The sequence below is a fragment of the Puntigrus tetrazona genome, chromosome 15 (genome assembly GCF_018831695.1).
Source record: "Puntigrus tetrazona isolate hp1 chromosome 15, ASM1883169v1, whole genome shotgun sequence".
Taxonomy (NCBI): domain Eukaryota; kingdom Metazoa; phylum Chordata; class Actinopteri; order Cypriniformes; family Cyprinidae; genus Puntigrus; species Puntigrus tetrazona.
The window spans coordinates 13399399-13412209 of record NC_056713.1 but is presented as its reverse complement, the minus strand read 5'-3'; the positions used below and the strand labels follow the sequence as shown (position 1 = coordinate 13412209).

The following is a 12811-nucleotide window of genomic DNA, read 5'->3' as shown; positions in this document are numbered from 1 at the left end:
TCTTGAAGTGTTAGGCAGTGATGCATCTCCAGTGTGACTCATAAATGTCAAGTTCATTTCATCTTCTTGTCTCTTTGGAGTTTATCTAGCTCTATCTGTTAGAACTCTTCCAGAAACTGCTACGATCAGTGCTTAAACAGTTATACAAGCATAATCTGAACTAAACTGAAAATCTTATGAACTTTTGAGACTTTCAGGTTACCTATATTATTTATATAGGTAATGATCATCCAGACCCATCTAAACTGACGTGCCCTAAAGGAATAGTTATCCCCAAAAATGAAACTTCTGTTATATACAAAATATCTTTAATTTCCACAGAAAGAACAAGATACAGGTTTATGATGAGATAAGGATGAGAAAATGTTTCAATGAACAATTTTCATTTTGGGGTGAAACTGTAATACCAGCAGAGGGTATTATAATAATAGTCATATATCAATAAATTTCCACCACTGTAAAACTGCACAGTACTCACGGATTATTCAAACATTCACACAATCCAAAGCTGTCAACCATACCATTTTAAACCAAGGCTTTCGCTTTCTGATATCATGTCTTAGACACTTCTCACTTCTCTTGCACAGCTAGCTTTCTCACTTTCTCAGGATCTCTGTTCCTGTGCTACGGCCCCCCTGGAGCACCCCACCCCCTCCGGGTTCAGTTGCCCCCATTGTTCTTCTGTCTGGAACGGCGCTCCTGGCTGCAAGAGGCTTGAATGAGGGACACCCAACCCCCTCTACCCTTCTTCACCCGCGGTCCAACTCCGTCGCCCTGCCTGAAGGGTTTTTTTCATTAAAGTAGCACTCCGCTCTTATGATGAGGCCCTGTACCTCTATGATCACACCCCCGACCCTCACACACACACACACACACACACACACACACAAATTCCATGTCTTTCCCAACCCTTCTGAAATCCAGCTGCTGGGAAAGTTCATGGTCAGCTGATTGTGCTCTGCCCCCCCTCAATCTCTGAACAGGATTAAACAGAGAGGAGATCGGAGAAGAAGAGGAGAAAGAGGCTGCTGGCAGATCTCCAGAAACAAGCCACACCAGACTAACAAAACGTCTCTAGTAAACATGACACTGCAAGTCAAGAGCAGGCCTGCAACCACAATAACAGTTTTTTAGATTTGGCCCCTATTGAGTATATGACTCCTTCATTAACGTTTATCTCTCATCCATTTTTGTTATAGTTTGTGACGACATGTAAGATTTTGCTGTTTTTTATAATAAATAAATTAATGCTTTTATTTAACAAGCAAACATTAAATTGAGCAAAAGCGACAGTACAGACATTTATAATAAATATAATTCTTTTTGACTTCTATCCATCATAGAATCCTGTATAAATCTATTTCAAGGTTTATAAAAAAATATCAGGCAGCACAACTGTTTTCAGCACTGGAGATAACAAGTAATGAAATCAGAATTATTTCATTAGAATCATTTGTAAACCGTGTGACACTAAAAACTGATATAATACTAGCTTTGCCATCAGAGGAATAAATTACATTTTACGTTAAAGGCTTGTTCACACCAAGCATAAGAAAACTATAAAGATAACAATAAAGATATATATATTTTCTCAATATTAAAGAATAGCAGAGTCCAGACCAGAACGATAAAGGCACAGAGAAATGTTCCAGCTGATGAGCGATAAAAAACATTGACAGCCAATATTGTTAATGGTAATATTGTTATTTTTATAGTTATCGTAATACTTAGCATCCTTGGTGTGAATGGGGCTTTACACTTTATTTTAGGGTCTCTTAATTACTTGCTTATTAGTATGTATATTACTAGAATATCAGCCATTTATTAATAGTAATTAAGCACATATTAATGCCTTACTCTACATGACCTTATTGTACATCCCTCATCCTACCTAATACCTAAACTTAACAACCTTACTTACTAATAATAAGCAGCAAATGAGGAATTTGTTAAGGGAAAAGTAATAGTTAAAACTGCAGTCGCTGTTGAGGGAGAGAACAAACAAAGAAGAAAGAAGCACTAAAATATTGTACTGGGAAAGGTCACCTGGAGTGAATACTGGCCTGTATTTCTACTGCAGCGTCTAATACACCCCTGCAGAGGCCACAAGCACCTTCATCCTCACTGAGCACAATATACTACACTACACAAAACGTCTGACCCATCATTTGCATTTGGTTTTGACCACACGACGCCACTCTTTACACCCAGAACAGAAGACACACAGAAACTGTTATCAAAAAATATAACTCTTTGTCTAAGTGTGCCTTCGTCTTACTAACACCTGCACTACCTGTTCAGCTTCATAATGCAGTACATATAGATATCCTGAAAGAACTTTTTGAGCTAATGATGAAACTGTTAGCTTTGAAACGCTGTGTTAGCAATAACAAAACCTCTGAATGAAGCAGCACACCATACTTCTCACATTCGAGGTGCGATTATCACACAGACATTCTCACAGAAAGACAATATTCCCCAGTCATCTTTTCATATGTACAACAGCTAGGAATATTTAGCACTTCATAAATGCTTTTTTCTTTTTTACTTTGATAAAGATGAATAATATTAACTTTACGAGGTATACCTCAGACAACACTGAACATAAAAACAAATATGAGATGAGGTTATGAGCATGTGTTTCCACTCATAATACTTTTTGTATTATTATTTTTTATTGTTTTTATTTCTTCAACATTTTAGCTTGGTAAGTGCACTTTAAAAACACAAACCGATGTGACTATACATTTTATCATTAGCGAAGTTAATTTTATATAATTTTAAGTCTTACATAAAGTCATATTTCATGGAAAAATATGCAAAAGCAGTGTAGTATTTACTTTTAAGGATTACATTATCTCCACATAGACAAGCAAGCTAAAAATGTGCCAAATATAAAAACATGCCTATAACACAGCAGCAGCAACAACGTTGTAGTTTCCTCGTTTTCAACAGCTTTCTCCTATTCAAATGGCTTATCTATGTTTCTTTCCATTTTCCAAGGGAATTAATATATTTAGCTGAGAACTAAAACAAAGACAAAACTGTTTTATTTTCCAGATTTCGCACAGATAAAGTGTTCAGACAGCCTCGGATATATTACAACAGCATCAGAACACAGTCCATCTAAGCCATTGGTTCAAAGTTCATATTTTCGCTGACCGCCGATCAACAGTGTCAAAATACTATTTGACCAAAACAAGCTCCTCAATATGACCTTATGTCTCGGGCAGATAGAGTTCAGATAGACATTAGCACGCAAAGACATAATTAGGATCACAAGCTTACGAGAGCGAAGCAGTTATGACCTAGTTCCTACCTTCTGTAGGCTTGTAGGGTTGAGTTGGGTTTTGTCAATGATTTTTATTGCAACCTGAAAAGACACAAAGTTACAAAAAAAATCATCAAAACGTAGCTGACACATTGACTTGACATCCAAACTGCACATAAAAGAAGCAATCACCTGGAAAATTATGCTAACTGTGCACACCCCAGTAGGTTGATGACATAATTGCTTTCGGTCAAAGTGTGAAAAAGCTGAATATAGATTTTTTTGTATGTTTTTTTTTTTTTTTATATATACGTAATCTAACTCAAAAACTATGGCACAGGACAGTGCCATATTGTGCAAAGCCATACTATAACTGAAAAGGTTTACCTAAGTGGCAATTAAAACAGCCTTTTCTTTAATTCTTTAATAACAATCTCTATTAAGTTTATTTAAGTTTCTAATATAATATAGTCATCTCTCTACACGTCTTACCTCCCTGCCGGTCAATATATGGCGTGCCAACTTCACTTTGGCAAAATTGCCTTTGCCGATGGTCTTGAGCAGCCGGTAGTTGCCGATGTGAGGTTGTTCGTCCGAGCAGGAGGCGATGGAATTCCTGCAACGGGCTCCGAGTGAGCGACTCGACCATCCCGAGCCCTTCTCTGAACGACTGGCTGAGAGAGAGGCATGCTGCGGGTCCAGAAGAAAAAGGCCATTGTTAATACATTATAAATCAAAACATGATTGTCTTAGATTATAGAATTGACACATTCAGACATAGCATAGAATAATTCACATGAATTCATAATCTTGAAAATTCAATGCAGGTTCATAACGTGCAATTAAAAGGTTAGCTCTCCATAAAATTAATATTTTGAAAGTACTAAAACAACAAAATGACTTCATCATAAAGACAAATTTAGGTTTGGATGACACGAGGGTGAGTAATTATTTTTTATTGCATACAAGTAAAAACAAAAAACTAAAAGAAATCAGAAATAATTAGTGGTAATTAGTAACTTTGTGATTTTTCTAAGGAAAGCTAATCTCTTCTTTGCTATACATTGTTGACATGTTTCACGTCTGGCCGTTCCAAGGTCTTAAATCTTAAATCTAATCTATCCAGGAATGCATTGCGCCACTAAACGCCACTCGCACCTTGGCGCGATATGACGCATGTGGCATTCTTAGCTGGATGCTAGCTGTATCATTCTGTGTAAATACTGAAGCCCACGATAGTCAAACAAAAATAAAATGGGTCTTAATACATTTCAACAAAAACATAATTGTGATGCATGTTTGTACGTGCTATATCTATATAGATTATAGACCGTATTAATATGATCATCTTTATTTTCTATATTCACATCGTGACCAACCAATTTTAAATGAACATGGGAACATATTTCTTCACACCAATAAGCCCATTTTAATGTCTCCACATCCCCACACCCGATATTCCCAACAGTTTTGACCCTTTCCTGCTGACACAGGCCTCGTCGCCTGTCACCCACCCATCTTCCTCCACCACCGCCCACTGCCCCACCCTGTCCAAACCACACACATTGATTGTTCCACTGCTGCTCTCTGTCCGATTGCCCTTGCAATTTATATGAGGAAGGTGGGGGCAGGGGTGTGGGGGTTTCTCAGCGAAAGCAATACGCCACTGAAATTGATGGTTTAGATGGTGGAAGAAAGCTCCAGGACCTAATGACCACAAAACAATAAAAGATGATGAATTTAGATATTCAGCTTCCTCTCGCTTAATACATTCGCTTTAAGTTACATTTCAGTCTAAATAAAGCATTTCGTGCCATGTCAATATATTTTTACGTGCACAAATCACACCAGTCTGATGTTTCTGCATTTGTAAAGATCCATGTGTAAAAACGCATTCTGCGTTCTTCCTTTTTTTGTGTGTGTGAATAATATTTTAATAATCTATACAGAACCTTTTGTGCAATGGGAAGGTTCCATGGGCTTTTCATGGAAGAACTGTGTGTGAGTGTAGTTCAATTATGAGTCCTGCACATTTAAACATACTTATTGGTCCCAAGACATAATTCCACATGACATATATCTAGAGACCATCCCAGACTGAGACAATAGACCGCCTATCTGGGTGGTGTCCTGCTCAGGGTAGGATAGGAGGACGTGTGAAGGGGGTAGAGACGGTTCAGGGTCAGTCCATCCAGCAATACATCCTGCTTTTGCATCTTATGACTTACTCCCAAATCCATTTACAGGGATCTATGTCCTGTCCTGTTCTGTGAAGCTTTGCATTTGGCACTGCCGCAGCACCAGTTTCCTCTGTGCTGATTTCTTTCACAGCGTTTCCTTGAAATGAATGCACGACAATGAGCTTGGGTCGATCACAATATCACTATGCTGTGCTGTGCTGATGTGAGATAAAAGTGAGGGAAACAGGTGTACGCCCAAACCAGGTGTGAAGAGCCCTGCCAAAACTCAAACTTGCCTGGTTTCCTGTCTTGAATAGATGTTTTGCCATCTCCTCGTAACGGTTCTCTCGTGTGACTTCCAGAGTAAATGCTTGCAGCAAAGCTAAAGGCTTCTTAAACAGGTTCATTGTAAAAGGATTTATTGGTTTGTTCGCACTTTATAGGCTTATGATCACTCATATGGAAATAAAACAAACAATATATTGACTCTTAAAGCTATTTTGTGTAATGCCTATTTCACAATGCACTTCTCAGCCACAATAATAACAGGCTGCATGCAAAAAGCAACATACAACATATAAGCGATCACTAACCTTTTTTTTAATATAAATAGTTCACATTATCCTGCATGATTTATAGCATGAAAAAATGGACAATATACCTAAATTGTATCTAACTGAATCTGAATCAAATTAAGAGATTATGAATCCGAATCAAAATGAATCCAAAAATCTGTACCACTATGCTCAGTAGAAGCAAACAAATGTGATTAATTATTCAGCATATAATTATATTTTAGCTGAATGACAGCCCTACTTTGACAGACTAATTGTAACATATACAATTCACATGGTGAATTAGCTGAAATAGGAGCTTGTGAATTAATTGTGACTAAATATTCAGAATATCAGAATGTCATTCAATTAATCAGACAACATTTTAAACCAAATATGACATTAATTTTAACTTTGATCATTCGTACACACAGTGAGGTAATCGAATCACGAGCTTGAGAATCAGAATCAAAATGAATCAGGAAATGTGTATGAATATCCTTAGCAAATAACTGTTATTCAGTTTCATGCAGTTCATCCAACAACATTTTCAAATGAATGACTACTTTGACAGATTCATTTAAACGTGAATAATTCACACAGTTATTGTGAGACTGTGAGAAATGAACATGTAATCTTCCTCTGTTAAACAGATGACCCAATTCACTGCTGTAATACTGGCTCATGCCTTGTGACTGAAATGCCATTAGCTCTCTGCTACTTGTTACCCTTTAGTAACCGTCTCTGTCATGAGTGAACCCATCTGAATAACTAATGGTGCAGCAGTCACAGACAGGCAGCAATCCTCATGACTACAGAGCAAAAGTCTCACCCTGGCATCAGATGAAAGGGCCAAACAGAAAAACCCCAGCCGAGGCCCATCTGCTAACCGTACTCTGCAACCCCCCTCCTCACCAACTAGTAACATAACCCCCTCATGCGCACACACATTAGCCAAATACACAAGGAGACAACATCAATATCAGTTGTCAAGAGCAACAATCGGTGTGGCAACGAGACAGGGGGTGGTGCAATACTTCCCCAACGACAAGAACAAAAACATGCTGATTGTGCGATAGTTGCTCGTGGCCTAAACACACCCTTTTGATTCAAAAAACATGCTCAGAGTTAAAGGTTAGACTAGATAAACATGTTTACTTTTAGTGGACAGTCAAACCGAAAGATAATTTCCTTGTGCTGGACAAAAAAAAAAAAAAAAAAAAGCGTGAATTTGCGCTGACTCATCGACATCACTGACATTGCCGCAATAACATCGCCACGTACCGCTAAGAAGAAAACATGCTATAGGTTTTCTCTTTGACTTCATTGCTTTCCTCACATACAAACGGCACAATAACCTCTTTTATTCAGAATGTCTAGGCCTAGGTTTCGCTAGTTCCTCAGAAACAAGCCACCAGGCTTGCGGTTCTCCGGCCTATCTGACCTCGTCATTGGATCAGCTTTCCTGCTTTACCGAGGAACAATAAAAAACAATCCTCTTAGTGAATTTCTTTTGGCTGAAAGTGGAGGCATAAGGTCCAGTCGCAACTATAGTTTAGACTGTGGGTGATACTGTGTTTCTCTTGAATGAAAATAATAATAATTTTAAAAACGCTATTTGCCGCTTTAGAGATTTCTGTGTTAAACAAGACACGGTGCTCACATGCAAGCTGCAAGTGTTGCCAAATCTTTAATACAAACTTAAATTAAATTGTGAAAGGTTAAGAAAACAATCATAATGTTTCGATCAGACTAAAACAATGACTTTTTAATGAAAACTCCTGCCTTTCTCTTAGAATGCTGAGATCCTTCAGAAGGAAATGCCGAGCTGTAGGTGCTACATACAGCCAAGAACAGAAGACTTCTTATACATCTTAAGGTGCAAAGGGTAAAATAGAAAGGACCATTGCAAAGTGATGCATGAAGTGCTTTACACAAAAAAACCCACCTAATAAAGCAGTTTTCTGATTAATGTCTCAAATAACTGTGACTAACTTGAAGACAAACTGGAAAAATCTTTCTTTCTCACAATAAATTCCAGACTGTGTAGATTCCTACAGAAAAAAAAGCTGGATTTTGTCGGTAATTAACGGTAATTTATCGTCTATAGTAGATATTTAATTGTGTGCACATCTAAAATTCCAATAACAACGTTAAATGCAATATTCAGCAAATATCAAAATGCATACACATTCATTTTGCACATTATAAAGTGATGCAAATTTAGTTTGTAGTGTTTTATTTTATATTGCAACTCTACACCTTTTATTGGCTCATTTGAATCAGCTGGATCTTCTTCTTACTAACTCTTATGCAAAGACGAGTATCCTTTTCCCATTACCTCACTGTAGAGGGTCAAATTTCTAAACACAGATAGATGTCATTTTTATTGTAAATGGCATGTAAAAATATGTAAAAGATCAGCAGTGAGGAAGTACAGGAGGAAGTCAAATGAGTGGACACGTAAAGACTTACTTCACCAATCAATTTCCTCTTTTAATGTTTTGACACTTCAGCATATTCGAAATCCCCACAGCCGCCAACACACACATATTTATCAATCCTCGCCAGAGTTTTTTAAGCTGATTTAGACATTGAAAGTGTCTGCTCTGCTGTAAATGTTGCAAGCTGCAATGCATAATTAAAAATCAAACAGTAGTGCGAGTTTATAGAGACTAGATCAAGCCAAATAGAATGATGTAATTCCAACCCCTTTTTCCATCCTTACCATTTTTTTGGTATAGCTGTTACAATATGATGGTTTTCAAGATGGCCGCCATTTAAACCAAATCCAGCCTAAATTAACATGAACTGTCCTTTAAGATGTACTGGATGTCCTCTGCTTCTTTCTCCAGCTGACCCAGTCCTCAGACTAGCCTTGAGCAACTTCAGACACACACGATGTTTCTCTGGCCTACGTGGAATCTGTGGATTCACTTTCAGGGTTTTGATTTGACATAATTTTTCCACTCTTACTAGATGGCTAGACAGAGTTTACATAACCTCCCGGATTGGTAGATGCATTTTCTGTTGTGTTTGCTTTGTGTTCTATCTCATCTCTTCTCATCGTTCAAGAAGGCCTCGCCGTGCCTCTATGCGACATGCCTTGTTGCTGTGTCAGACATGCTGGATAACTTAAGCACAAACTATGCAGACTTTTCATTATCTTTCATTCACACAGCCAACCACTCCTTTTTCTTTCTGTAGGCCTATTCTTTATTTTTCAATCTATGACGTTCACCACTATATCACTGAGTTTAGGAATCCCTTTGTGGGTCAATAGTTTTTGCATAATGCATAATCCGATTTCCGATTACAGTACAAGCAATCAACTTTCTTCCAAACAAACTAATTACGGCATGTGACGTAACAATGTGGAAAGCAGATGTCTTTTACATCTCCTTATGAACTATTTAATACCAAGTAAACTGACACCTGACATTCCATTTACATAATAAAGAGCTTTACAGTACGTAAACCGACCACAAGTTATGTGACGGTTTTAAGTGGAAACAGAGACAGCACTTCTGAACTGTTAATTACATAAACTGTGAAACCCATATTTGCGACAGTCTACAAAAACTATCTCGCTACAATCTTGCCACATTTTTTCAAAACTTTCAGCTTCATATCATGTCTTAAAGCATAAAACTGCCTGCGGACCGAATCTGGCTCCTCATAACCTTTGATTTTTACTTTTTGGCCCAACACAGTCCTCAATCAACTTTCATTTTTGGCCCTTTGTAGTAAAAGGTTTGGTAATTTCTGCCTTAAAGGACAGCCGAACCAAAAAAATCTGCCATCACTAACTAGCGTCCGAAATGATTTGCCTTTCTATCTGCTTAAATTCAGTCTGTTCGTCATCACATAAAGCAACAACTCAGAATACAGTCATTGGTTTTGTTTGGTAAAATTTTCCGTTTAAACCCTCTAGTTCGCATCCATTGATTTTGAAAGGAAAAGGACACTTAGTGTCAATAAATCTTGAGGTAATCATAACCATGAATAGGCCTTTAATAAGGTACACAGACATAGAAATTGCAAAATGAAAGTGAATCAAGGCCTAATATCAATTTTATTGACTATGCGTGCAAAAATAATGCCAATCCTTGATATCTTGAGAAGCAAAGATGTTTTTATATACTTTACACTGTTAAAATGTTACAACAAGTCTGACATCTATTTACTTACACAAGTGTATGTCATTAACAAAGCCGACTTTTTATGTTTGTAATTGAGATAAATAAATAGAAGCATAAATATGCCACTGAATACTACACAAATGCAATATGTGTAACTGCAGATTGGCATACGCACAATGATGTAACTAAATACCTCAGACTGGGGGAGGTCAACAGTAAGAAGTCATTAAATGCCTATATTGATCAACCACTAATATGAATATTGATGCTTGTGCCCTGTGTATGAATACAAGACACTTCGGCTTTTGGCCTTCAAAAGCTGAATTCACATATTGAATTCAAAAACCAACCATGAAAAGAAATAGGTTAGCTTTACATCACGCAGGCCTGAGGTTTACAAGAACATGCACAACGTGAACAACAGAGACCATAAATTACGGCAAACCAATCATCCACAAATTAAACGCTATAGATAGTCTTTACAAGAGTTTCTTACTCCATGAGTTAAACGAACACAAAGACAGCCATAGAAACATACCCTCAATAGTCATTTGTGACTGTTTTCGGGGAGGGGCAGGATGCTGTTCGTTATAAAATTCATGTTCTAGTCAATGTAACCTTTTAGCTTGTGAATTAATTGAGACCTATTTTTAATAACTGTCCCAAACTGTAAACTTCAAATCCATAAAACTCCAGTCCCACTTCTGGCTCATGTCAGTGTTTCTGACAGAGCTATTAACAAATCATTCTTTAGATTCGATCATTTTTTAAACGAATCGCAAAATCGGTTCGACTCACTCTTTGAAGAATCCGACCAAATCTTTTTTCAGAGCCATGTTCGATTCATAGTAAACTGGGAACCGACCGAACCGATAAGAGCTTTGGAATTGAAGGAATTAATTGACAAATAGTCAATAGATACTTTAATAGCTGTTAAAATAAATACTACAGATGGAAATATGACATACTTCGAGTTGCACACGTAAAAACATTTTATTAAAGTTGTTTTCTAGCCAATCGTCGGTACAAATTACAGGCCTATAAAAAAGATTAGCTGTAAACGAACTGAACTAGCAAGCTTTTATATAAATAATTATAAAGCTTTAATAAACAGCAATACGTAAACAGAAAACGTTACATGTCATCCCAGGATGTCTTAGTGATGACGTAAATGAGCCACTGAATCTGTTATTTTGAACCATTCCTTCGAAACGAAGCGCTTCGAAAGAACCGATTCGCGGTTCTCCCTTCGCATCGCTTCTTTTGACGACAAACCGTTGAAACCGAGCGCTCGCCGAGCGGAATGAACTGACGTAAGAACGCGTTTCACTTACGTGGTCTGCGTTCCTGTCGTTCCCAGGCTGCAGCGCGGCGCGCGAGGACATCGTCTCCGGAGCTTCAGCCTTCGGCAGCAGCCCTGGGTTTATTTCGGCGATTCGCGGACAGTCGCTAATTGAATCAGCAGAGAGAAACAGTCAGCGGCAGCCGAGCCAGTATCGCGAGGTTATCGCTGTCCACCAATACAGCGTTTCCCTTAAACGATCCTCATTCTCGGCCAAGTTTGCCGGACGGTTCGCGCAATACTGGTGGGACGAAAACAAAGATTAAATAAAAAGGCTATATGATGCTCATGTCCGTGGGAGTTTGCTTAGCCGGAACAATAGATCATTTTGTCCTCAGCTAGACGAAAACGTCTCGCTCAACTGTCCTCATACCACGTCCATACAGAGCGTCTGGTTCGCGCAAATGTGGGATGAATCCTCGAGGATCGGCTGCAGATCACCAGACAGACGGAAAGAAAACAAAAGCAGAACAGAAGAAGAGAAAAATGAGCCACCGCGGCATCAAACGGACTAAAACGGGCTCATTTTTTCAATGAGTCTGGGTTGTCCGGAGAAAATAAACCACTCCCACGGACGCGGTGTCCCCTTCAAAGAGTCATCTGTGTACATTTCCAGGAAAACAACATATATTAATAAATAAACAACAACGGGTGCGATGCGAAGTCCTAACTGTTAAGCGTGTCTCGAGCGCGCCCCCGTCCCGACAAAGAGCCGCGAGCAGTATCCTTTTCGAAGAGACGGAGTATGTCAGGGCTCCCAAACATAAAAACTGTACAGTGGCTGTGAAATGTTCATCCCCAGCAGCGTGTGACACTGGCATCGAGGAAGGACGTCAGGAGAAAGAATAGGCTGGGCAGGGCTGCGGCGGACGCGCGCGCACACACACGCACACACACACACCCTTCCCCCATGGTCCTAAACACACTTCATTCATTCATGCAGCGAGACGCATCGCCAGACTAACAGGGATGCCAAAATAAACGTCTAGCACTCCTCCAGCTGGCCACTGTACGCCAGTGCAACCCGATGACACGTACTGCTAAGTTAAGAAGACTTATGCTACAGAAAAAATGGCATTAATCACGTGTGTTATTAATGCAATATAATATAATACTATTCAAGTGTTTGAGATAGTAAGATTTGTTTAGAAATAAATTAATTCTTTAAGTTAGCACAGTCATTAAATTAATTAAAAAAGGGACATTTAACGTCAAAAAAAGATTTATATTGCAAATAAATGCCTTTCTTTTTAATCTTAATCTTAAATGTTCAAATTTTATATTATTGTTTTAAACACTGAACACTTAAATATAATAAGAAA

The 12811-nt window shown here is 38.3% G+C and overlaps 1 protein-coding gene across 4 annotated transcripts in view; it reads right to left on the bottom strand.

Moving 5' to 3' along the window:
- The window catches only part of mark4b (MAP/microtubule affinity-regulating kinase 4b), a 36017-nt gene extending 23616 nt beyond the window's left edge, over positions 1-12401 (bottom strand). The window contains exons 1-3 of one of the 4 annotated variants that reach the window (XM_043258271.1): positions 11482-12401; positions 3764-3961; positions 3320-3373 (exon numbers count right to left, since the gene is read on the bottom strand). In XM_043258271.1, coding sequence (XP_043114206.1) covers positions 3320-3373; positions 3764-3961; positions 11482-11532 — 303 coding nt within the window. In that variant the 5' untranslated portion in view covers positions 11533-12401. The remainder of the gene's footprint in view (positions 1-3319; positions 3374-3763; positions 3962-11481) is intronic. The other 3 variants (XM_043258274.1, XM_043258272.1, XM_043258273.1) reach the window with 3 other exon arrangements.
- Between the last annotated feature and the right edge of the window lie 410 nt (positions 12402-12811).